At 37.1% G+C, this 27,947-nt stretch overlaps 2 protein-coding genes across 3 annotated transcripts in view; one reads left to right on the top strand and one right to left on the bottom strand.

Annotated features, from left to right (window-relative positions):
* Nucleotides 1-12,081, top strand: part of Stap1 (signal transducing adaptor family member 1) — a 35,765-nt gene extending 23,684 nt beyond the window's left edge. The window contains exons 6-9 of the mRNA XM_021626898.2: nucleotides 381-509; nucleotides 5,483-5,552; nucleotides 7,292-7,388; nucleotides 9,802-12,081. Coding sequence (XP_021482573.1) covers nucleotides 381-509; nucleotides 5,483-5,552; nucleotides 7,292-7,388; nucleotides 9,802-9,863 — 358 coding nt within the window. The 3' untranslated portion in view covers nucleotides 9,864-12,081. The remainder of the gene's footprint in view (nucleotides 1-380; nucleotides 510-5,482; nucleotides 5,553-7,291; nucleotides 7,389-9,801) is intronic.
* Nucleotides 12,082-14,821: 2,740 nt separating this feature from the next.
* Uba6 (ubiquitin like modifier activating enzyme 6) overlaps nucleotides 14,822-27,947 on the bottom strand; it is a 72,309-nt gene continuing 59,183 nt past the window's right edge. For both annotated transcript variants that reach the window (XM_021663117.2, XM_021663118.2), the window contains exons 32-33: nucleotides 27,600-27,694; nucleotides 14,822-21,045 (exon numbers count right to left, since the gene is read on the bottom strand). In XM_021663117.2, the coding sequence (XP_021518792.1) occupies nucleotides 20,898-21,045; nucleotides 27,600-27,694 (243 nt within the window). In that variant the 3' untranslated portion in view covers nucleotides 14,822-20,897. The remainder of the gene's footprint in view (nucleotides 21,046-27,599; nucleotides 27,695-27,947) is intronic.

A 27,947-nucleotide genomic window follows, 5' to 3' on the forward strand; every position in this document is an offset into this window, starting at 1 on the left:
GATCTTTGAGTTCAACGCCAGCATTGCCAGTCAAAGCTACATAGCAAGGCCCAATCTCAAAACAAATAAACAGATAAACGAGAAAAACAGAGCTCCACAGAGAGCCTTGGGGCATTTCAAAGTAGTTAGTGCAAATAAACAAACAACAACAAAGCAATCTAAGACCCCGTTGCGAATTAAGACTGGGGATCTGCTATGAGTTGTCATAGCTTTTCAGTGGTAATCATGATTATACATGGGTTAGTGGATTGCTTTTCAAGTTCTCTCTTGCTCTCTTTTTAAGAAAAAATTGTAGCTCTCAAGGTATTTGGCAGCACTATTTTCAAGTAATGATCTTCATCAGTTAAAAAATTGTTTTCTTTTTCATCTCACATATGTAGATGTTTCTATGCAGTTTCCCGGAAAGAAGCAACCGAGATGCTGGAGAAGAACCCTTCTTTGGGAAATATGATCCTGAGGCCTGGTAGCGACAGTAAAAACTACTCCATCACCATTCGGCAGGAGATAGAGTATGTTTGATTAATCTGACTATCATATTGTTAAGGGGTGGCATTCCAGTCAGTACCTGCTCTGCATTGTTAGGGCTACAAATATAAACACAAGAATGAGAAGTAGTATGACATAAGCAAAACTCTCTTTTTTAAAAGAAAATTATTTATTTTTATTATTTACAGTTTATTCACTTTGTATTCAGCTGTGGCCCCTCACTCATCGTCTCCCTCCTTTTTCTCCTCCCATGCCCCTCCCCTAGTCCACTGATAGTGGAGGTCCCTAGCCTAGCAGGTCTCCTCAGGACTGGCTGCATTGTCTTCCTCTGTGGCTTGGTAAGGTTGCTTACCCCTCAGGGGGCGATGATCAAAGAGCCAGCCACTGAGTTCATATCAGAGACAGTTGCTGTTCCCATTACTAGGGAACCCACTTGGACACTGAGCTTCCATGGGCTACATCTGTGCAGGGGTTCTAGGTTATCTCCATGCATGGTCCTGTTTGGAGTATCAGTCTCAGAAAAGACCCCTGTGCCCAGATTTTTTCATTCTTTTGCTCTCCCTGTGGAGTTCCTGTCCCCTCCTCCCAAACCTAATCCTGAGGAATGGATACAGAAATTGTGGTACATTTACACAATGAAATACCACTCAGCAATTAAAAACAAGGAAATCATGAAATGTGCAGGCAAATGGTGGGATCTAGAAAAGTTCATCCTGAGTGCGAGTCAGGTAGTCAGTGGCGAGGAGGAAAAAGGAAGGAAGGAAGGAAGGAAAGAAGGAAGGAAGGAAGGAAGGAAGGAAAGTAGGAAGATGGGGACAGGCAGATCCCCGGGTTTGCTGGTTAGCAGGCCTAGCCCACTTGGCAAGCTGCAGGACAGTTAGAAATCCCATCTAAAAATCGGTCTCTGGGGTCCACAATAAGTGTACACAGGCACACGTGCATCCCCATGCATATATACGTGCAAACTAATTTTATATGTAATTACAGTGGCTGGATCTGAAAGCAGGCCACCCCTGCTTTCAGACTCCATACAAACTGCTGGCTTAGGCAAAACTGTCACAACTGATAGCATAATTTAAAATACAGAAGGTTTCGTCCTTCATTTAAATATTCAATAAATTACTGTTTTACATAAAACATAAATAGAACTTTGATTTTTTGAATTTACTATTCTTTGTTGGGATCATATTCTATTTATTTACTGCAATTCATCTACCAATAAATCTACTAGTTTTTTTCATAAATACTTGTCATTCTAAATGGATCGAATATAAAGACATTGATAGTGAATAAACAAAGTAAAGAGTAAATAATATTTTAGAGAAAAAAATTAAAATCATGGCATTATGTCTCAATTACTCTCCTGAGCCATGGCCTTGAAAGCCTCATTTGCTTGCCCGTTTAGCAGCCATGAACAGGTGGCAAGAATGTTAGGTGGTAAATTAGACCCTGGTGCTTCTGAATCTATGTGTGTATCTCTGTGTATATTTTTATTTTTTCCCCAAAGTAAATAAGTTTCAATCTTCTTGTGGATTCCTTATGTTTTCTATTTATTATACACTAGCATTTTTAGCTTGCAGAATATGTTATAACGACATATGCTTTTACAAGCTAAACATTAGCAACATATTTTCAACTGTTATAATACAATATTGAAGATTTTTAAAGTTGCAATTTATTTGATTAATAATTTAATTGGCAATCTTGAAACAAATGCAAAAGAAGTACAAGTTATAGCTGTTGATGGGATGTGTTTTGTGGCAAACACAGGTCTCTCTTTTCTTCCTTTTTTTCTCTTTCCTTTCTTTACTTTCTCTTTGGTTTTCTCTTTCTTTTGAGATTATAATACAATCACAACATTCTGCCTTCTTTTTCTTCTCTCCAAACCCTTCCATACACTCCTCCCTATTGTCCTTTGAATTCAAGACCTCTTTTTTCACAAATTGTTATTGCATGTATGTGTGTGTGTATATATATATATATTCATATATATTTTTTCTTAATATAAACTGCTCAGTTTCTATGTTACTTGTATGTATGTTTTCAAGACTGACCATTTGGCGCTGGACAACCAAATGGTGTGCTCTTTTCTTGCGAAGACCGCGTCTCCCACTGCCAGATTTTCTCAGTTGCCTATTATTCTCTGTAGAGTTGAGGCCTCACGGGTTTAGCCCCATACACTGTGGAATGTTCGTTGGTGTCATCCTATTTCAGCTCATGTTTGGGCAGTCCTGGACCCCGGAAAAGTACTAACTCCTTGAATAGGAGGTACAAAGCAGAAAATTAACCCCCGGTCTCAGGGTTTAATATCTTCTACTAAATATGTCACTTGATTTTTAAAAACAGCAATCTGAGAGAGTATTGGAATGGTGCCTTGCCAGCGGAGGAGATTTAATGTAAAGTTTTTGGCAAGAATCTGCACTAATAAGAAACACCTGTGTTTCCCACAAAACAAGTTCATTTTCTTTCAGGGAGGTTCCAGGAGAAATGCTCAGCTTTGGTGAGTGAGTCCGGTAAACACGACCTGGAAAGGGCAAACTGGTTTACAAAGCAGAACTTGAAAGCGATTTTCCCCCCACGTGTTTACAGATCAGCGGTAGGAAGGAAGGCTGCTCTCAGGACTAAACAGAGTTTGTCAGGGCCAAATCACCAGGTGATTCCTCTCTCTAGGCAGAGCATCACCTATCTTTACCCTTTACCCAGCACAGTGGCACGTGAACTCATAAGACATGAAGGTATTTTTACAACAAACCTCACATTTTCTTTTTTCTTCATTCTTTTGCAAGAACTGAGGTCATTCTCTTTTTCTGTTGTAGCCTAGGTTGACTTGTAATTCTCCTGACTCGGCCTCCTAAGTACAGGGATCACAGGTGTGTGCCACCATATCTCGCTTCACTTGCTCTTTATTTTTTTTTAATATATCATAACCAGAACACTTTAAACAGCAAATTTTTATTCATTTTATTATTTTATTTTATAAACCAAACCAAACCAAAAATTGGTAGAAAAATGCAGTCTAAGAAGAGAGACAAAACCTATGAGATTTCACAGCCTCTGAGTCTCTGTATCACCTTTGACTCCAAAATTTAAACCCATTACTCAGAAGTCCCAAGAGCTTCTGCTGACCTGTCTGCTTTCATCTCACAGCTTCCCCATCAACTGATGATATGATGTGATGGCTAAAACCAACAATCATTGTCCCATTATATGAACGAGTGTGAGTGTGTGTGTGTGTGTGACTGTGCCTTTGTGTGCCCTATGTTGAGTGCTACAGTCATTGCTACAGGCACACAAGAAAAATTGAGAGAACAGTATTTTCCGTGCTTTACAAATTAGACTTGCAGAAAACAATGAATATAATCTACATATTAAATGTAAATAAGATAATTTAGTGAGTGCTTAAATAAATCAAGGAATTTAATAAGGACTTTGCAAGTATTAAAACATAGTAGCCCTAAGATGTAAGCCTTTATCACTTCCATTATGTAAACTGAAAACACATACACACACTCATGCTCACACACACTCACACAGTGGGAGGAGGTTTAGAGATCACATTATGACAGAGACAGAATTTAAGTCAACTGTCCTACCAGTCTCCCATAGGGTAGCAGTCATTTATTGTCAGGATAGAGGAATTTGAATTGAAACTGAAGAGAGTTTTCATGATAGGGATAAATATAAGGTCAGAGCCAAACATCTTGAACAGGCATGTAAGACATCCTCTGTCCAAAGACTCTTTTCCTGCCAGTCTGAAACTGATTCGTGGCTTTTTATCCTTAAGGAATATTTCTCATGAAGGGAGCAGGCTGGCTAAGAGTAATCCCCTGCTTCGAAAGTAGGCCACTGAGATTAAGGATTTGCTTTCCAATGTGGTAGCCAGATGAGAGGGGCTTTGGCTGTAATGGTAGATGAGGAGAGTCCTTGAATAGACACTGTTGTACAGCCTTGCCCTTGCAGAATATAAGATGCAAATCAAAAAGTTGTAATTCTGAAAGGAGGGTGCAAAGGCCCTGTAGGCAAGCTAAACCCAATGAAATATTTTTCTTAGTTTCTGAACATAGGGCAAATATTTAATTACTTTTCAATTCAGATAAATGACACCATAATACATGCTGTTAACTTGTCACCATTAAACGCAATTGCCACATGAACCAAATGAATTCAAGGCAAACATGCTACGATTCTAAACTAACTATTGACTTCTGTTTTCATCATAGATTCTTAGCAGATAACATTTTGAGATGAGCTCCTAATATTTTAAAATATGGCTTTATAACAACTGTTTATAATGTTGAAATACAGTATGAATACAATGTGACTTCCTGTTCTAAAGCAATTCGTAACGAAATCTTACTATTTTGGGTGGTAACTAGAGAGGAAGACCTGAAGATACCACTACTGTTTTTACATTTCCACCCACCTGTTCTACAGTACTAAACACTTTCCCCATCTTTAAGATAACTGCAAAGTTTGCAGCAACAGAAGGAAGCTTGTGCGCTAGCACAAAAGCAGGTATGGAGGACTGTCAGCTGGGATTAGAAATGGAGTACAAAGCTGTGTGCTTTCAAAGTTGTTTTAATAGAAAAGGTATATTATTTGACCTATAAATGCCCACATGAGATTTATTTTGTATTCTTTTGGGTTTGGGTTTATTTTTTTATTTTTCCTTTTTTTTTGGTCAGTAATAGGAAGTGGATATTATACAAGAGTTGTACCACTGAACCATATTCCTACCTTTTAATAAGATTTAACAGGTCTGCTTTATATGTTACTGAGAGAATGCCAGTTTTTTATTTTTATCTATTCTCTCATATTTCCTATTATCATTTGCCTCAAAGAGATGCAGTGATCCCAATGAAGAAAACAGAGTTCTGTAACCTAAACACTGTTGTAAATGTACAGGTTTTGTACTCAGGGCATATTTTATATTCATTTAGTTTGCATCAACTCAACTGTATAATTAAAAGGAGGTCAACCATATATTTAATTTTAGAATGCCAAGAATCAAGCACTACAAAGTGATGAGCACTGGAAAGAACTACACCATTGAACTGGAAAAGCCTGTACGTAGCCATTTCTTTGATGCTGATAAACTTTCTTTCTGTTGCCTTCTGAACTTTATAGAATACAGAGAAAAGGGCAAAACCAGAAATCTTCCTGAAGAAAAGACACTGAGATGGTAAAAAGGGAAATAAACATCTCTAAGATAGGAAGGTTAGAAAGAGACACCAGAAACAGGCAACTGAGGCTGAGCAAAGAGAACCTTCTTCTGAAAGTTGTTTTTTCTACTTTCTCTGCAAATGATTGCTTGATATAATTGTTTCAGGGAAATAGGGGTGCCTTTATTAAGTGTTTGTTTAATATTCTTTATTAAGAAATAGTCAAATTAACCTGTATCTGATGGGAAGCAATGCGAATGCCTCGTCCTCTAATACCCACCGTGCAGAAGTCCAGCAATGCTCTCTTAACAGCAGTGCTCTCGAAGGCCAGGCTTCTTCCTTGTCTTCAACCTCTCTTCAGGCTTAGTTATTATATCATGGAGCTAACAATAGGCAGTGTTACCCTCCAATACAATTTCAGATACACAGCTAAGTAATTTATAAATGAATGCAGTTCAAACTTTTACATTGATTACCACGAGGTAGACATTCTTATGTCTATTATACATACAGGGCAGTAAACTGCATTTATATTGGTCTCAGCCATTGAAAGTGTGGTGACATGGCCTGTTAGTTCTTTAAAATTAGCTCTTACTTTCTCTGCCTGTCTGGGCTCATTGTATAGCAAAAGAGATCATGTGGTAGAATTTCTCATGTTTTAACTGTAAGTCTTAGAATTCACACAGCTCACTTTAGTCAAAATGCCTCAGGCATTTCTCAGATCCATGTCTATGGATGCAGCTATGTATTTCAGTCCATTGTAAACTCAAGATCTTCTTGCCTCTGGACAATGGGTGTGTACCAATCAGACACAGCTCCAAGTTAAGTAACAGAGGCAGAAGACAAGATTCATGAAGGAGCATCTATAAAACCAAATAGTCAGAAATAGTTATTGTGCCACTCTAAGTGGAGAACTGGACTTCTTGTAATTAGCTTTCACTGCAGTCCACAGCAGAAGGAAAACGGATAGCCTGAACTATTCTTTCAATTTAAAACTCCTCCTAACCCTGACCTTCAACCAGGTTGCATGTTAGTGAGTTATTTTACTTCATGATTATTTGGGATATTCAGATTTAACAAAATTTCACTTGATTTATGAGAGAGATTTTAGTGACCCACAGACCCTTAATTATCCTGTTATAATGACACATTAAGATGCTTAAATTATCTGGTTTCAAGTAGAGGAAAGCAACCATGGCCAACTTAAGGAAAAATATTTTCAACATGTAGAAGGTTCTTTTTATAAACATTTCTTAGCGACTAGAAAACATTTGATTATGGAGCTGCCATTTCTTCTTGTTTGCCTAGTTAACTTCCAATTTCAGGGAGGGAAAATTTGTCCTAAATTGAGTGATTTTTCTGTTTTAATCGTGGGAAGGCAAAGCACTGGAATCTTACTTTCCAGACTAAACCTAAGAGAGAAACTCCTCACCAGACAATGGCCACATAGTAAAAGGAGACAAGAAACATGGGTAAGAAAATCATGGCCATTCAGCAACTCACTGAAGTACAATGCAGATCTGACCTGCCTTTCTGGAGGTCAGGAAATACACAGCATCCCCCACTAACCTCAGGGTGGAGGGGGGCAATCTCTTGTTTATCTTAGCCAGGCCCTGAGCCATCTCTCACTTTTTTTTACACAGGTAACACTCCCAAACCTTTTCAGCGTCATTGATTATTTTGTGAAGGAGACCCGAGGGAATTTGAGACCATTTATACATTCAACTGATGACAACCTTGGTATGTCCTTCACTTCTACAGGAAACAAAACAAAACAAAACCCCAAACACTCCAAGGTGCAGACTAAATTAAAAAAATTTAAATCCCTCCATTTGGCAGAGTCTGAGGAAAAAAAGCACGTCCTTGCAGAAAGCCTCTGAGGCATAAATTTGTTTATTAACAAAACATGCCATCATTCTATTTGATGTTATCAAACAAGCTCAGGGCCAATTAGAAAGCAAAGCAAGATGAGCTCATGGGACGCAAGGAGGAAATGTAAAGGCAAGTTGGGACCCACAATGGCGTCATATGCTTGAGCCTGAGTAGCATGCATGAGGATAAGCAAAGGCTGCCTGGACTGGCCACTTAGTAACAATAACCTTGGTACTAGTGCTATTCTGCTAAAAAGGTAAAGAAAGTCAGCTGTTAAGGTCATAGGAATAAGGAAGTGATGAAGCGCTACTGGAAAAGATTTCAGTTCTGGTCAGCTTCAGATCTTGCAAGCTCCTTTTTTATAAGTTATGATTCTTAAGACAGTTTAGTATTCCTCTAAACTTAGTGACAAGACCTGTGTCAACAGTATAATTCAAACGTTCATTTAATTGGCCCTGTTTGCTTTCCAGTTTTAGGCATAGTGAAGATACTAGATGCTAGCTAGCATTTTGCCCTGTTCTGTCCAACAGTTTACATGTGATCAGTCAGCAAGCACTAAGCAGGAGAGATGAAGCATCTACAGTTAGTTTGGGTTTCATTCCTCAAAACAGTTTCTTTTCCTACACATTATAATGGGAAACAACTTTGTCTACCTGCACTAGGGCTGTATGTGGAAGATATCACTAATTAAAACAGCAGAAGGTTTAAAGGTTTAAGTTCTTAAAATATCACTATAAATCTTTGGATGCTACATAACAAAAGAAAAAATACAAGAGCTCAGTCTGAAGATTTTAAAAAGGATCAAGTGTGATCCTGGTCTGTGTAGGACCCTTTGTACACTCAGCAGAAGTGTCTCTAAGATGTATGTGGTCACACAGTTGGCAACTTCTGTTATGGGGTTCACTGACTCTTGAGGCAACACAGCTCACTGAGTTCTTGGTCTAAAAAAATTCTTCCTTGAGTCTGAAACATTCCTTCATCTTCAGCATATGAAATACCATTAAAATAACCATAGAATTTCCTCTTAGTGTTTCTATCTGCTGTTTGAGTTACTGGTTCCTGCACCCCCCTTTTCTCTCATCTCTTCTGTAGGCTTAGACTTTTAAACAAACATATTTTATTTAGGGTTCTTAAATGCTTCTACCTCCCTTCTAACCACCCAACGCTGGGTAGAAGAGAAAGAAGGTTAGTGGGGACAGGGGGCAGAGTTCCTGCTGGGTGAGGTTATAGGATCCTTTTGGGCACAATAATAATATCAATCACTCAGGAACTCAGAAGTCCAGGTAACCAGCAAATCAGCAAACAACAAATGCAGCAGCAGGACGAACCAGCAGCAAGCAGTCCTCCTCTAAGCAGCCACGCCTTCTTCCTTTGGGTTGTCATATTTATACCCCTCAAAGTCCTCAGAATTCAACTAATTCCAGCTGGCAAAGACCACACTCCGCATGAGACACCTAACAGGTGTGGACAAACTAAAATCCCCAACTTGGAATTATAACAAAAACAAGGAAATGAAGGAGGATGGGATTGAGAGGGAATCAGGAGGAGGCTACACCTGGGATACAAAGTAAATAAACTGTAATTAATATAAAAAATAAATTAAAAAAGGAAAAAATACCCCTTCCAACCCCTCAGGATTTCTTAAAATAAAATTTGGGCTATGTAGAAAATCAATTATAAGTTTTCTCCTCCCAGGATGTTATTTATCAATTGCTATTCATCGCTGTATAATAAACCACCTCCATGGTGGTTAAATCAACAACTATTTTATTTGTTCATTGTTCTATGGGTAGTTTTTCTAGTCTAACTTTGCAACTCACAAGGGCTCCAGCTTGATAGGAAGTTGAGGCTGACCTTTCCTCTGTTTCACAAGTGCTCACATTTCAGGCTCGTACCACAATTGGCTTCTTTGAATTTTGTTAACCTATGTTAGTGTCCAGCTTTCCCGTTGACATCAGAAGGCAAGAGGAGTCTAGTCAAGAGATACTGTCCCAATTTACTTTTCCCAATGTCAGAAGTTACTAGTGTAAGTCATTTCAAAATATGCCATGGAAAGTATACAGAATATTAAGCTAAAGCATAAGAAAATACAAGACATTTTAGGCCCAGGATACAAACATTTTAGTGAAATTCAGATATTGAGCATCTAATTATATATCACTTATTTACATACCTCCCATGTTTTGGGAATGAGAAAGAAAACCATCTCCTGTTGAATGTATAGAAAAAGTTGGTCCTATAGTATTGCTTCATTAATTAATCAAGACTTTCCATCTTCTAGGTCAAGAGCCCAACATAGAAGAGAGAAGTGAGAAGCCTAAGAAAAATCCACACAAGGCATGAAAACTGTTTTCATGTATCTTGGTATTTATTATTTTCAAAAGGAAGACTTCCATTTTTAAAGAAAACAATCTCTATTTCCCTGACCCTAGTTTTGAAATCACTCATTTGGGCACAGTAATAAAATGATTTAGCACATAATTTCATTGTTCCAACAGCAGGAAAAGCTTACTGTCTATAGAGTAACTTGATACATGCATTTCTTTGCTTGAAGTGGAAAAAATTTACTTTCTAAAGCTGTTTTACTCTTCCTTGGCTTCAATTAAATATATTTCACATACATAATTTCCATTGAGGATTATATAGTTCCCCTGAATCCAACCAATCTCCTAAACCCTAACTAAATTTTTGGTAAATTTAATTGATTGGACCAATTAATTAAATGTAAATTATTTAAATTACTTAGTTGGATGTCACAGATATGAACTAGGAAATGACCCTCTCTAGTGGAAATGCTATATGCCACATATGTTCATGAAACTAAGTGCAATTCATTTTTTCAGTTCTTTTTTGATGGGTTTTACCAGTTCAAAACTAACCCATATGTCTTTAAAGAATAAAATGTACATACACCACTGTTTCAAATTTAATGTTATGCATGTTAATTATGATGATTCATTTCTTTAAAAATATGGAACCTCCAACCAGACTAGATCTTGAGTCACAATATCAGTCATTCTATTTTTTTTTCTTTTAAAACAAATTGATTTTGATGGTCACACAATTTAGAATGAAATATAATTTAGAAAGAAATGATATGGTTTATAGTCTATTCTTGGTTCTAATTATTTGGGTATTTAACTTCTTTGCTTTTCATACCTAAAAAGAAAAACCCACAAACAAAATAAAAACACAAATAGGCTAGAGTGGATTAAGAGTCTCTTAGTTCCAACATCTTATAAAGATGTTAATGAGAGAATAGGACTCAGAAGACTCTATAAAACCAAGGGAGAAGATGGCCATTTATGACAAAAAGGACCTCAGGGGGGAAAACAAAATGAGATATTTTAAGACTTCCAGCCTCAAAACTGTGAGTATGTATATACACATACATACATATAAGCCCTATATTTGTTATGGAGCTTCAGTAAACTAATTTAATGAGCTATTGTCTAAGCTTCCCTTCAATTTGCTGAACTAGTACTACAGAGAGTTGGTCCACAATTTTGCGTTTTTAGTATATGCCACAAGTAATTGCTATACAAAATAAAGTTTGAGATTATATTAACTTCTGTGTAGGAATATACGCAAAATCAAGTAAGGCTGTCTTTTAAATTGAGTTAGTGTTAATGAGAATTCTTAGATCTGGGACATAAAGTATTATTTATATAAACTTGATAATGAACACATAATATTTCAGCTCATGAGCCTTGTCGCTAACAAGAGACTTATGAGTTTTAATATAACATCTAAAAGTCTTAAGTGAATTGTTACTCCAAGAAAATACAGTGCTTAAAATCTTTTAAGAGCTAAACTTGTAAAGCTGGTGAAACAACTTGGTTGGCGGTAATGGACAGAGAAACATCTAAGTCCAGGGCCTAAGAAGTCCTTCCTAGGAAGTCAGAAATAAATCAAGCTGGCCAATATGCTCGACAGATGTTTCAACAGCAAATATGGAAACCATGAGATACTGAAAGAATAAATACTTTTAAAAGATTTTTATTTTTATGTGAATTGATGTTCTGCCTGTATGTATGTCTGAGGGGCCAGATCCCCTAGAACTAGAGTTATGGAGAGTTATGAGCTGCCATGTGGGTGCTGGGAATTTAACCCAGGGTCTCTGAAAGAGCAACCAGTGCTATCAACCATCTCTCTATCCCAGAATCATTATTTTCAATGTGGCAATAGATATTAAAAAGACCAAAGGAAGTCATTTAGGTGCATAAAAATTAAAGTATTGACTGTTGTCTTTATAGCATCAGACACTGTAGTATAAAACAGAACTAAAGTATTATAAAAGAAATGTGTAACGAAATGCAAGTTGGAGATAACAAATTTGATACCTATATAATAAAGAACTCTAAAACTTACCATTGGATTTAGTAAGTTTTATTTGGGAAGTTCATGAATTTGGCATGTCAGCACAGCAAAGAATGTCTGACACCCGAGGCTTTGACAGCCTCAATTTTTCACATAGGCTCCTCTGGGTTTCTTCACAAACTGGATTTTCATAGTGTGAGCTTTTCAGAGAAACAGTATGCAACAGAATGAGAGCAAGCCAGTAAAGGTTCTTTGATGCAACAATGGAAGTCTTTTTTGTTGTTGTTGTTGTTTTTTTTTTCTTTTTTCTTTTATTTTTTTTATCAATTACATTTTATTAACTCTGTATCCCAGCCGTGTCCCGATCCCTCATTCCCTCCCAGTCCCTCCCTCCCTCCCTCATCTCCACCGTGCCCCTTTCCAAGTCCACTGATGGGGGGACCTCCTCCCCATTCATCTGATCCTGTTTTATCAGGTATCTTCAGGACTGGCTGCAAAGCCCTCCTCTGTGGCCTAACAGGATTGCTCCTCCCTTCGGGGTGGGGAGACCAAAGAGCCAGTCATTGAGTTCCTGTTAGAAATAGTCCCTGTTCCCCTCACTTTGGGAAACCAATTGGTTACTGAGCTACCACAGGCTACATCTGAGTGGAGGTTCTAGCTTATATCCATACATGGTCCTTGGTTGAATGTCAGTCTCAGATAAGACCCTGTGCCCAGATATATTTGGTCCTTGTGGAGCTCCTATCCTTTCCCCATCAGACTAACTCCCCTGCTTTTTTATGATTCCCTGTACTCTGCCAAAGGTTTGGTCATGAGTCTTTGCTTTGAAAACACTGCTAGTTAGAGTCTTTCAAATGCGCTCAGTAGACTCCTGTCATATGTTCAATGCACATCCCATCTGTCTTTCTAAACGAGGATTGATCATCTTACCCCATGTCCGCTCAATTGATTATCTTTTTTAGGTGTATAGATTTCATTATGTTTATCATATCTTATAGGTCTATATAAGTGAGTATATCCCATGTTTGTCTTTCTCTTTCTGGGATATTTCACTCAGAATGATCTTTAAGTGGGGCTAGGAGTGGCAATCTTTTATGAGTATTTGTTTCTGGACATACTGCTGTTTGGGGATTTTACAATTTGCAAAAGGTAATGATTAGGTTATGTTATTTTCTGTGAATACGCATAATTTAATATAGTAAAAATATTAGTCAAGAGAAAACAATGTATATTAAGAAAACAGAAACCATTATTTATCTGAATAAAGAATTTAACATAAAAATCACTAAACATGTTTTAGAGAAATGGGAATGTTCCATAAAACAGAATTATAAAAAGGAAGGTGAGAACAGTAGAGAGGCTGGGAGAGATACTTTGTAGGGTGGCAGAGAAAAACTAGAGCCTCCCAATCACAGCTGCTAGAAGAGCAATCATTAGGGAAAGATTAGATCAACACCTCCTGACCACCAAATCCAAGTGACTGGTATGTACAGGCAAATGTCTAAAAATTAAAAGTATGTCAAGATTCAAAGTGGATGGAAAAATTATTCCGTAAGAATACCAACCAAAAAGAAACCTGAGATGGCTAAAAAGACATTAAGGCATAAAGAGATAATTCACATTGATAAAACATAATTAACTAGGAAAACATAACAAGCTAGAGTTATGGTGTTAGTCACTGTTATATTGCTAGGAAGACACATCATGACCAAAGCAACTTTTATGAAAGAAAGCAAGCATTTAAATGGGGACTTAGAGATTCAGTTTAGTCCATTATTACCATGCATGTGCACACAATCTAGCATGGGCCCATCCCCAGTGACACACTTCCTCCAACAAGGCTATTCCAGCCCCTTTTTTCTTCACTATTTTTAAAATTAATTTATTACAATTTATTCACTTTGTATCCCAGCTGCAGCCCCATCTTTTATATCCTCCCAGGTTCACCCACCCTCCATCTTCTTCAATGCCCCTTCCCCATTCCACTGATAAGGGAGACCTCCTCCCCTTCTGACCATAGCTTATTAGGTCTTATCAGGGCTGGCTGCATCATCTTCCTTTGTGGCCTGGCAAGGCTGTACCCTCCAGGGGGAGGTGATTAAAGAGCTGGCCACTTATTTCATGTCAGAGACATCCCCTGTGTCCCTTACTAGGGACCTCACTTGAAAACTGAGTAGTCTCTCTTCCTCTGAGCAAGGGGTCTAGGTCATCTCCACGCATGGTCCTTGGTTGGACTGTCAGTCTCTGCAAGGTCTCCTGGGTCCAGGATTTTGGCTGTTTGTCTCCTTGTGGAGTTCCTGTCCCCTCCAGGTCTATCACCTTCTTCTTCCATAAAGTTCCCTGCACTCTGCCCAAAGTTTGGCTACGAGTCTCATCAGTATCCCCTTCAATACCCTGCTGGGTAGAGTCTTTCACAGGTCCTCTGTGGAAGGCTCCTATCCTGTTCCTTGTCTTCTATTTCCAATGTTTCAGCCTCTTCCCTAGAGTCCTCCTTTATGTTTAGTTTTTTTTTAACACTATAGATTTTACTGTTTATCCTATATTATATGGCTAATATCCACTTATGAGTATATACCACGTGTCTTTCTGTTTCTGTGTTGTTCTGTTCTCTTTCTGCTTCTCACTAGAAAAGGATGACCTTTTCTAGTTCCCACCATTTGCCTGCAAATTTCATGATTTCCTTGTTTTTACTTGCTGAGTAGTATTCCATTGTGTAAATGTACCACAATTTCTGTATCCATTCTTCAGTTGAGGGACATCTAGGTTGCTTCCAGATTCTGGTATTATGTATAACACTTCTATGAACATAGTTGAGCAAATGTCAACAAGGCCACTCCTAATCCTTCTAATCCTTTCAAATAGTGCTGTTCCCTGCTTAGTAAGCATTCAAATAAATGAACCTAGGGGTCATTCTTATTCAAAACACCACACATGCACTTATTTTGTCTGAGGATATATAAAACAGAAACAATCCGGGAGAAAAAATAAACAGGTGACTTTTAATATAACTCTTTTGATAATTCACATTAGTTTATTAAAACATAAAGATATAGAAAATTTAATAGTATTGAAAAATTTTGTCACAGACAAGTGCAGCTCTAATGACTATAGAATATACTAGTTTCAAATTCATTAACAACTATCATTCTGTAACACAAAGTAAGTTTCAAATGAATTCAAAGGATTAAAAATATTTAATTTTTCATTAGTATTTTTTTTAATAGTAAAGGAGTGCAAATTTATTTTGTTCATGGGTCTGGGCCATGTACAAAATAAATTGTACAGACCAAATGTACAGTATTGAAAATTGCAGAGGACCTTTTCCTACATCTCAACCTGGCCAGGACCTCCAGTGTGAGTCAGAAAAATCATTTTAAATCAAGTCACTTCAACCTTTGAGACTGCTGTTTCCAAGTGTTATGATCTCCTCTAATCACTTTACAAAGTCTCACCTAAAAAATGACAATAGAATAGAAAATTGGGACTGGGTTTCAAATATGTGTGTTCTCTAGGGACCCATAGAACACCAATAAGATGTGAGACAAATGTGGATCAGGGCTGCATTGCTACATTCCAAGGTTCCTGGCTCGTTAGACTTTTAACATGAGTTTTTAAACCATCAGACTTTCTAAGCATATGGTTTTTTATAATAACCTTTTGAGTTTAGTTTAGCTAGATCTTGGGTAAAAAAAAAAATGATCTAAGTTTAGGATAGTCAAGAGGTGGGGACTCTGGTATCTTCAAGCCACATTTGGAATTATAAAGGAATGAACTTTAAGGGTAAGGATAGACGACAACAATAATAACAGAAAGTCTGAGGTTCTACCTTGAATTGCTCTAGAAGGGCCAGGAAATCAGAGTGCCTGAAGTTCCAAAGTGACTTTAAGTTACTAGTGCCTAGATATTTTGTAGAAGCAAAAAAAAGGGGCGGGGGGGGGAGAGAATGAAAATATCCTATTAAATAATTTCTGTATGTTTTCAAGTAAAATATTGCAAGTACTTAAAAGGAAACTGGGTACAGAGAAAGAGAAGAAGAAACAGAAGACAACAGACTGAAATTAAGACAGACTATGCTTTTTGGGCTGCAGAGGTGGTTAACAGTACTTTCTCTTGCAGAGGAGCAGGGTCTGGTTCACAGCATCCATTGGGGGTAACTCACAAATGCCTTTAACTCCAGATCTAAAGGGTCTGATGCCCTCCTCTAGTCTCTAGCACACACATACACACGGTACACATAAACACATAAAGGTGTTCGCATGCATAGAAACACATACCACACAAATAAGATTAAAATTTGGGGGCAAGAAAAGGGAAAACTGCCAGAGTGAACAGTTTGCAAATTTATAAAGATATCTGAGAATGGAAAATAGAAGAGTTAAGAAAAACCATGACATTTTAATAGAAAAAATAAAGTTTAAAGAATGAATTTTGTTAAACATAAAAAAATGTACCAGCTAAAGTGATGGAGACATTAGTCTAGAAGAAAAAAGGCAAGAGGTTCAGAAAGAAAAAGAGACTTGTACATTTTCTACTACTAGGAGAAAAAAAATAGACGTTACCAAAATACTACTGTCATAGTATTAACCAAATTTCCAGAATTAACTCCTGAATTACTATTTAAGCCTGAAAGGCAAAACTGAAGTGTCCTAGAAGGCAACAGAGAAGATACCTCAGGCTGGGAATAAGGTTTTAATTATAAAACAAAGACTGGTCCTGCTAGTGCCTACCCTTTAGCTACATACCATAAGACATGTACAACTCTACAGACAATAAAGAACATGATTTATAAATATCTTCTATGTATCAAATGAGGAAAAGAACTGCCAAAACAAAGGGAAAACGTGTAACAGATCTGACAAGACACTTTTCAAAAAAGAAAGCTTAAATGGCCAATGAACTTGTGAATAGGTGGTGTCTGCCCCCATAATAGAGGAAATAGTTAACAAAACACAATTGCATGTGTACCACACTGCCAAAGTACAAAAACAAAACAAGACAAAAACCATCCAAACTGAGCACAATGTGGAGAAAATGAATATTATCTAATGCCTAGTATAAGGGGACAGTGCATGGGAAGGGTTATTAGAAGGAGGAAAAAAAGTAGGGAAGGAGAACCTGATGCTATTTCATTTCAAAATTAAAATACTAAAAATATCTACAATCAAGCAATTTTGATCCTACACATCTTATTTGCAATTCAAGAGAAACAAAATATATTTATTACGGAACTGTAATTATTCTGAACTAAATACATCTTTGTCATTCAGTCAATACAACACATAAACTGGTATATTAATACAAAAGTAAACTATTATAGCGATGGTAAAGAAAACATGGCCACGACGAACACGGAAGAATCATGGCAAATGAAAGACAGAAAACTATGTAGAATGATTCTTTACAAACAGTTCAAAAGCAGACAGAACTAAACTGTTCCGTTTTGATTTACACGGGGGGGGCAATAATACCATAAGAACAAGCCAACCGTTAAAACCAAAAGTAGAAGAGCAGTGATTACCAAGGGTGTAAGATGTTTGTGACTGGGGAAGAATTAGGAAGGTTTCTGATACCAAGGTTCTATTTTAATATTGAATAGGTGAGCAATTATTTTAAAATTATTCCATAAATTGCATACTCACATTTTACATACTTAAAACAGGCCTTTTTCAGTTACAAAAAGGAAGCTTTTGAGACTGGAGTGATGGCTCAGTGGTTAAGATAACAGACTGCCTTTTGAAAGAACCTGGGTTTATTCCCCAGCTCTCACATGACAGATTACAACTCTGTGTAACTCCTGTCTCAGGGTATCCAACACCCTGTTCTGGCTTCATGAGCACTGCAGACATGTGGTGCATAGACATACATGCAGGTAAAACAAATCATGTTCACACATGCAAACACAAAAACCAAACAAACAAGATTTCATGATACAGTAAGAGTAAAGCAAATACAAATTGCTTGTTGTTATTTCATCTGACTCCCAAGATCTAAACTCTGATTTTGTTTTTGAGTTGACTCAAACCCAAAGCCTTGTGTGCGCGAGATAAGTACTCTACTCTAGACTTGTAAGCCCAGCTATAGCTATATTTTTGTACTTTGATGCTGTCCCAACAATGTGTCATGAAAGATAAAGTATAAAAATAATACATACTGATTCCATGTTGTACGTTTGGAACAACGAATAAAGAACTTAAGACACATAACACAACAGTTTCAAGTCTATAAGGATGGACTTTAGAAACCCCAAACTAAGTTTTTCACGGAGTACCTCTTTTTCTCATTTATTTGTGCTCCTGGATATTAAAGTTACAGCTTTTAGCTTGTAAAGCACACAGTTCTCTTTTGGCTTATATGCCCGAAACCAGTCTGCTTGCAGAGAATGTAACAGAAGCAGTACTAACCACAGAATAAGAGATAGGGCCTTCCTGTGCTCAGTTTGTAGACCAGGCTGGCCTTGAACTCAGAGATCTGCCTGTCTCTGCCTCTGTGAGTGCTGGGATTACAGGTTTGCGCCACGATTCCCAGCCTATTCTGGGCTGAGGGTTTTTTTCTGAGTCTGATACTCCAACCAAGGAGCATGCATAGAGATAACCTAGACCCCTGCACAGATGTAGCCCATGGCAGCTCAGTCTCCAAGTGGGTTCTCGTGTAAGGGGAATAGGGACTGTCTCTGATATGAACTCAGTGGCAAGCTCTTTGCTTACCAACCCAAAGGGGGGTGGGGTGGAGGGAGAGCAGCTTTACCAGAGGAAGACAATGCAACCAGTCCTTATGAGATCTGATAGGCTAGGGTCTGCTCGAAGGGGAGGAGGACTTCCCCTATCAGTGGACTTGGAGAGGGGCATGGGAAGAGGTGAGGGAGAAGGCTACATCTGGGACACAAAATGATAAAACGTAATTAATATAAAAAATAAAAATTAAAAAAGAGTGTAAAGAACCACAGAACATGAATTATGGCAATAACCTAAAATATTTTACACTTATTTGTAGAATTAAAAAAAAAAAAAAGGAATCACTGAATGGAGTAACACTATTTTTTCCCCAGTATTCAATAGTTACATTTCATTAATAATCTTAAAGTACAAAATAAACAAAACAAGAAAAACAGTTGTCATCAAGTTCACTATGGCTTTCCAGTTTAGTAAAAATTAGGACAGTAATAATCATTACCTACAGAAGAGTGAAACAAAAACCAAAAAAACAAATGAAAAAATGGTTGTAGGTTTAATTGCAAAATGAACTTTACCTTATCCTGGTTGATTTGATTTATTAATTTATTTGTTTACTATGGCAGTCTACAAAGCATGGTTCTCATTTACCTCTAAAGGTATGTGAACACTTGAATAAAACAGTGCCAAACTATCTGTTCATGTTTGAGGACTGCTGAATGGTTGCCAAGAGAATAACATTATTACCAAAGAATAGGAGACAAAGTAAAAATTGAAAGAGGCTTTTTATCAAAACAAACAAACAAACAAAAAACAGAAACATTCTATTATTCCTGCCCTCATTAAGTTCTAAGCCACAAAGTCTTTGATGTTCCTGGATTCAATTTTATGTAACATTAATTTTTACCATTATACTAGGAATATACATAATAGGAAAGGAAGGGTAGGATATGACAAAAAAAAAGTTTATTTTTCTATGTAGCCATTTCTTTACCAACAAATCCTGCTCACTATTCTCCATCTCTCAATGAAGAGAACATTTTATTACAATAACTCACCCATTTCCCAATTGGAGACTTTATAAAAGGAGGAAACAAAAAATTGGTTAACATAGACATTTAAAAGTATTTAAGTATTTGTAAATGGAAAGTAACTATACTGTTGGAGTAATGTTGATTTAATCTAAATTTTAATTCATCAAAGTAGCTACAAATGGTCTGAAAATGAGTAGGAGCTCCAGGTAAGTGACTTTGGGAGGTTGTAAGAACTTGCTGTTGAGAACACATGATTACCCTTGTAAAAAAAAGTCATTTACTGACAGTAACGTATTGTTTATCTCTGTTGATGGACCCAATTATATGATTACTTGCAATTGTTCATATCAGGAAACAGAACATTTCTCTCAATGGAAAAAAAAAAAAAAAAAAAACCTAAAAAAATATATTCTTTCTCTCTGCCAATTCCCATTTTGGGAATGAAGAGTAAAATGACATGTTTTCTTTAAAAAACATACTATTATTTTTTTCTCTATTACATTGGAAAGAAAAAGACAACCGTACTCGTATTTTCCCCTATTTCTAAGGATATTGTCTTTTATATAACATTTCAGCCTTATATACTATGTCTGGCTTTGAGCTCCAGATAAATAAAATAAAGGCGTATTAAGAATCAAATGATTAGCCATATCTATATGCTCACATTCATGGATTTTCTATGAGAGTTGTCAGAGTGCATATAATACTGTTAACATTGAGCTCAAGTTAACACGTCATCATGGTTTACAACACTGATCATATCAGCAAAAATCCTGATTTATGGGAGGAAGTAATATAACAAACTCTGTTAGCACAAGTAACAAGACACTAACTTAACTACACAAATTTAAATCTCTATTCTTCATCGATCACTATTAACCCCCCTCCTCTCAGGAAATTTTCAAAGCCTAATTATGAAAGAGGTATAGTGTCACACTATTTATATTGAAAAATGGGTCTCAAATAAAAAAAAAAAAAAAAAAGAAAGCCTGAAAACAGGATTTAGCTTTTTGAATAGCCAGGATTCACTATTTTCAATTTCTTCATCTTTATTTCTTCTGGTCATAGATAAATGCTTTCTTTGTTCCTTCTTTCATCCACGGGGCTTAATATACAAACTTGTAAGCATTAAGACATGGTATTCCAGTTCAAAGTTGCTGTGATAATAACCGTATGAAGCAACGAAGAGATGTGAACTATGCTCCAAAATGTTTTGTAATTCTTCAGTGTAGTTAAGCTTCCTACTGATGTTTTCCTTAAGTTAAGGCAAAAAGAAATCCACAGTATTATGAGCTGATTTAATTTTAGCTTCTGAATTAAGTACACTTTCCAAAATAAAGTAGTCCCGAGTATCTCTATGACAACGTTTCTTCATCAGTGTGACTGAAGTAGTATCTTACTGGAGGTCCTGGCAAATCTTCATCTCCATCAGTGTCTGGGGCAAATGACACAGTGAGATCCACATACTTCTTCTCAGTAGAAGGTTTCACAAGTTTGTGCATTCTAAGAATAAGCAAAGATAAATACTTCGGTAATTTGATAAATCAAAGGACTATTTGCTAATTAGTACTACTAAGAGACTTGTATATATACTTTAAAATAGAATAATCTGCCTATTTTTAAACATTTAATTTTCCTTATTGTTCCAAATTGAAAACACTTACCTAATAGGATCCTTTCTGGTAATTACAGAAAAGAAACAAACAAACAAAAAAATCCCAAAGAGTAATGCAGTGATTCTGAAAAAACTGACTTTCTTCCTACATTTCCTAGCTTAGAGATACTATGGATCCACTGGCATTCTTTTAGAGAGAGGAAAAAATAAGCTTCATTAAAACATTACAAAACAAGCTACCAAATCTCTCACTGATTTGGTTATCCAAAATCTCTTAAAATGTAAGTTGAGGACCAATTCATGCAAGGCTCTGAATTATGTTATATATTTGGTCCCCCACAACAATTCTTCCAATTTTAAAGTTACGTTGTTCCATATATAACTTTTCATTCTTTCTACTACTCACATCCAAATTACCTGACTTTCCAAAGAGATGATGTGTATTCTTTTAGGGTTTTTTTTGTTTGTTTGCTTTTCCTTTTTTCCATTATTTTTAATTTTTTTAAAAAATTTATTCACTTTGTATCCCAGCTGTCACTCCCTCCCTCTCAGCCCCTCCCAATCCTGCTCTCCCTGACTCTTCTCCCATGCCCCTCCGCAAGTCCACTGATAGGGGAGGTCTTTCTCCCCTTCCATCTGACCCTAGCTTATCAGGTTTCATCAGGACCGGTTGCATTGTCTTCCTCTGTGGCCTGGCAAGGCTGCTCCCCTTCAGGGGGAGGTGATCAAAGAACCAGCCACTGATTTTATGTCAGAGACAGTCCCTATTCCCCTTACTAGGGAACCCACTTGGGACACTGAGCTACCATGGGCTATGTTTGTACAGGAGTTCTAGATTATCTTCATGCATGGTCCTTGGTTGGAGTATCAGTCTCAGAAAAGAACCCTGGGCCCAGATTTTTTTTGGTTCTGTTGCTCTCCTTGTGGAGCTCCTGTCCTCTCCAGGTCTTTCTATCTCCTCCTTTTTTCATAAGATACCCTGCACTCTTTAGTTTTTTTAAGCTATGTAAATATGCATAAGCTGTTGGCTCTTGCCAATAATAATCCTCCTTCAAATGCTCAAATGAAATTTAACCCAAAACAGAAGTCTGATTTAGGAAAGTCCATGTTGCAGTGTCAGCATCTTTATTGTAATGATGATTTTAGTTACAGTAATTAATTTATAAAGAATTAAATTTATAATCAATGTGCCAGTTTCTCTGAGTAAACTGTACTTAACATCAGGGTTATTTCTACAAATAATAAAATAGCGACAGAACCAACAATTATGAAATATTACTGTTGTGCTATTACACTTTTACGGTTTCCTATTACTTTAACATTAAATATCTATGGGAACAATCATTGATGAGAATCTATGTTTCAAAGCTACTCAAGGAAACTAAACAAGTATTAATAAATAATCACCCAAGCCTATAAACATAAGTCTTTATAAAGCCAAGCTCATGCTCTTAACCACGGTTTCATTCACTGATCTAAAGTGTCCAACCACTTAAGTAATTAATAAATAACTGCTAAATCAGGGACCACACACCGGCCAACTCGCAAAACATGTTATTTTTGCAGCAAATTTTAAATTATGCTAATTCATGATCACATATTTTACACACATCTTGGTAGCAAACATAACAAGAACTCTAAAAACAGCTTTAAATTCTCTAAATGATATTTTGGAGTTCTAATGATTTTAAGACAAATTAATTTTACCTAATGTAACAATTTTAAGGTAAAGATAACTAAGAAAATTATAATGCACAAATGATTATCTTCAACTGATAATCTAAGGTCATCAGTCATGTTAAGGAGAACCATCACATAGATATCCACTTATACAAGTTTTTACTGATGGCTATTTTGTGCCTGGTATTGGTCTAACTGCTTGAGATACAACAATAAAGAAATAAAATAAAGATTTGTGCACTATGAAGCCCATCATTCTAGTGTGAATGGAGGAGATAATGACAGAAATAACAATACATGCAAAATATCTTATAGCTATAAACACAAGTGTTTGCTACGCAACATGAAGATCAGAGTTTGGTTCCTAGAAGTCACATACAAAAGATAAAAATGGTTGATGGCATTTGTATTTTCAGTGCCGGGGATGAGGGGGTAGGGTTTTATAGGGACTGTTGGCCAGCCAGCTTAACCAACACAGTAAGGTAGCTCTAGATAGTGAGAGTTTGCTCCCTAAATAAGGTATAAAGGAGTTGAGGGCACCATCCACTGATCTTTATACACATTCATATATCCACTCCTACATACTAGAATACACACCACACACCTCCATGTGCACATACAGACACATGTGCACACAAAGCAAGCTGGTTTTCTAAAAAAAACACAGTTGGCACACTCTTAAGTCAAACTAACTAAAAGAAAGGAGAAAGATACACACTGTATATACTCACTTATATAGACCTATAAGATAGGATAAACATACTAAAATATGTGCAATTAGAGAAGATAAACAAGAAAGAGGACCCAAGTAAGACGATCAATCCTCACTTAGAAAGAAAAATGGGATGGACAGGGGAAGTAGGAGAAAACAAGTAACAGGACAGAATCCTACCACAGAGGGCCTCTGAAAGACTCTTATCTAACAGTGTATCAAAGCAGATGCGGAGACTCATAACCAAACCTTCAGCAGAGTGCAGAGAATCATATGAAAGAAGGGGGAGTTAGTATGACCTAGAGAGGACAGGAGCTCCACAAGGACAAAATATAGCAGGGCATAGGGTCCTCTATGAGACTGTTTCTCCAACCAAGGACCATGCATGTATGGATATAACCTAGAACCCCTGCTCGGATGTATCCTATGGTAGCTCAGTATCCAAGTGGGTTCCCTAGTAAGGGGAACAGGAACTATTTCTCACATGATCTCAATGACTGGCTCCTTTACCTTCCCCGCCCCCTCCCCCGAGGGAGGAACAGTCTTTCTAGGCCACAGAGAAAGACATGGCAGCCAGTCCTGGAGATACCTGATAAGCTAAGGTCAGATGGAAGGGGAGGAGGTCCTCCCCTATCAGTGGACTTGGAAAGGGGCAGGGAGGAGATAAGGGAGGGAAGGTGGGATGGGATTTGGAAGGAATGAGGGAGGGGGCTACGGCTGTGATACAAAGTAAATAACCTGTGATTAATATAAAAAAATAAAAATTAAAAAGACCTTTTACAATGAAAACTTTAAAATACTGAAAAAGAAAATGGAAGATCTTTCAGAAGACAGAAAGCATCGTATGTTCAAGAATCAACTGAGCAAATGGCTATCCTGCCAAAATCCACAGGTTCAATGCAATGTACATCAAAATTCTAACACCATTCATCAGAGAACTGGAAAAACAAACAAAGCCAAACAACAACAACAAAAAAAAAACCAGAACAAAAGCTTAAAATTCATATGGAAACATAAAAGACCCTGAATAGACAAAGTAATCTTGGGCAGTAAAAATAACAGTGGTGCTATCACGATAGCTGATTTGAAGTTACACCAGAGGCAACATAATAAAAACGGCACAGAAACAGACATAGAGATTGGAGAATAGAATAGAGGAACCAAATATAAGCATCCATAGCCAAATGACTTTGACAAAGATGCCAAAAACACATATTGGAGAAAAGATAACTTCTTCATAACAAACAATGCCGGGGGAAGTGAATGAAAAGGATGAAAAGGTTATAGGCATAGGTAAAGACTTCATGAATAACACCTCAGTAGCTCAGGAAACAACAATTGACAAATGGAATCTCATGAAATTAAAAAGCTTCTGTACAACAGATGAAATTATTAATATACTCAAGAGGCAATCTGATCACAGAAATGAAGAAAATATTCACCTGCTATACACTGAAAATACAGGAGGAGTTTATAATGTTGTGGATAATGCTGTTTCCAGAAGCCATAAGTGATTAAAATGTTTTATTATTTTGTTTACCCATGTATGTATGTACTGTATGTGTGCAGAAGGTTCTGGCAAGGTATATGTGTATGAAGGTCAGGATTACTGTGGAGTTTCTTCTACTTTTAAGTGGGTTCTAAGGATCAAACTCAAGTTGTCAGGCTTGTGCAGCAATCACTTTGACCCCTTAATCCATGCCAGTTTACTAACCAAAAACTTTTTTGAAATATTCTTATAAGTTGTTGCTCAGGAATGTCCCAGAGGCCTCCAAAACAATGACATTTCTCTTGGCTGTCCACCTGAGCTACGTAAGATCCTCTTGCCGAAGACTCCTGTTTTGACTGAAGGATATAGAGAAATGAGGCTATACCTGAGCTGGAAGGATCCACCCTGCTGGCTAGTGTGTGTTTTGTGGGAATATGAAGACTACTGGGGTTCGGCTGTGAAAACTCAGCTATTACACCAACCTGCCAGGCAAGATGTGCCCAGTGTCCAATGGCATAACAGTGGCGTGGCTGTTATCAGGATAACCAACTACATTCTGATTTAGGGCCTACTATACAAGAATTCATGCTTCGAGCTTTAAACCTGGTTGAAAGCCAGACTAGGGAGGATGTAAGCCCTAGATAAGTATGTCTTTGTGTGAAATAGGACCTGCTATTGTCACTTTGCCAACTGAATAGTGAAAAAATACCTCCTAAGTATGTTTTTACTCAGACATTCTACTTCCAGCTTGGTCAGAGAGAAACTTCTACCTGCAGTGCAAGAGTTAATGAAGAAACTCCCATGTGTTCAGAGTAAGTGATGACTGAGTGGCCAACCCTAACTGGGACTCTGTATAGCCTTCTTTCAAGGCTCAGAGAACACTGCAGGTGAGGGAGTGGAAAGAATGCAAAAGCTTTAGGATGGTAAAGAAAAGTGTATGTTATCTTCTGGACGTGGCTGTTGTACCCATGAACTCATGCCAACAATGGTTCTATAAAACAGGCTTAATGGGGGAAGGGGCTAAGGGAGTTACGATTATTGGAGGAGTCATTTTCCTCAGGGGTGTAACCACTGGTAAGTTTCTGGTGATCAAAATTAATAAATTCCCACATATGCTAATAAAATCAATTTCAATTAAAAGACAGTAGGGGCAGTGAGATTGCTCAGTGGGTAAAGGAGCTTACTATGCAACCCTAGTAATTCCTGGAACCCATGTAAAAACGTGTGTATGGGAGGAACAGATTCTACAAAGATGTGCCTCTGCCCTCCATACAAGTGCTTGCATGTGTAGATGTGTATACACAATTAAAAAGAAAAGAATCTGGGGAGAAACACATCAAAATATGAGGGAAAATGTTATGGAAAAAAAATGCGTTTAATGCAGTGGTTCTCAACCTTCCTTAATATAATTCCTTATGTTGTGGTGACTTCCAATCATAAAATTATATTCACTGTTACCTCATAAGTATAATTTTGCTACTGTTATAAATCCTAATGTAAATATTTTTGGAGATCAAATTTGCCAGAGGTCGTGACCGACATGTTGAGATCTACTGATTTAATGGGAGGAGGAAGGAGACGATGGTTAAAGTACATTATACATTATGAACTTTTGAAGAATAAATATATTTTTTTAAAAAGAGAGCAAAACAGGGCAGGCATACCAAACTACAGCTGTAGACAGTTCGCAGTGCTAAATAGTTAAGAAAGGCCTTTTTAGGAAGTGCAAAGACCAAAGATGACAATCCAGTCTCCAAACTGCAAGTAGAGGAAATAACCAGAGCAAAGCCTTCACCAGAGAATGTCAGCCATGTTCCAGAAATACAGAAATCAATGTAGATGAAAGGAGAGAAGTAGAGAAGGAACGTACAAGGATACAGAGGAGCAGGTCAACCAGTGCCTTGCAGGAAGCTGTAAAGATCTGGGCTCCCTTTGGTTACTTTTCTTCCTCTAAAATGCAGCAACAGCAGGTAGGAACCTAACATGCAGAGGCAATATCTAGACTATTAAATTTGTAACAACTCAGCTCTCCCTCATCCTATATTTTTTCTTTTCATTCTTTACCTTTTCTACTGCATCTACAACTACTTTACCTTTTCTAGTTTTTTTTTCCTTCAAATTCCTCAAGTCGGAAGATTTTTCTGTCCTTCCTATTCCCAATGCTTAGAACAGAGCCTGACCCAAACAGACATCTTCAGCAAAAATGCACCACATAAATAAAAACATTACTTAGTACTCTTGTTTATATCTCATTTTTACACATGTAGTTTTCTATGTTCACATGTAAGGCTGTGTCCTACTTTACTTAGTACACTGATCTCATTTCTAAGCCTATAATCTGAAAAAGATCTGACTAGGCAATAATAAATTTACAAAAGTATAATCCTGAGTCTCTTTTGAGAATTGGACTGTTGGCCTTCCCCTGTCAGATTCAGTCTTTACTAATACCCTAAGGCCACAATAATGCCTTTTTATAAATTCTAGTATATTCTTTTTCCAGTGTATATCCAACTCATGCTTTATTTCTTGTTCCTCTTCTGCACATAATGGTAGATACTTACGTCAACTTTAACCTTTTTGCATGACCCGGCATTACAGGAACATAAAGCATCTTGACTCCCTGCACCACCATTGCTGGCTCAATTCCATACTTCTCCTAAAGGTAAACACCCCAAAGGAAACAATTACAGCCTCATCCAAAGTACACAAGTAAAAATGTTTTATAGCCACAAAAGGAGGGCAGGCTTATATAAAATGTTATTTATATCTTACAAGAGATTTGTAAGTTAAAAACTATAGTGGTTATCTGTGGTTTTACTTTTCTCAATTAACCAGAGTCTAAAAATACTAAATGGAAAAATCTCAGAATTAAAAACCTTATGTTCATCCCAGTACTGGAGACTGACCTG

The sequence above is a fragment of the Meriones unguiculatus genome, chromosome 3 (assembly GCF_030254825.1).
Source record: "Meriones unguiculatus strain TT.TT164.6M chromosome 3, Bangor_MerUng_6.1, whole genome shotgun sequence".
NCBI lineage: Eukaryota > Metazoa > Chordata > Mammalia > Rodentia > Muridae > Meriones > Meriones unguiculatus.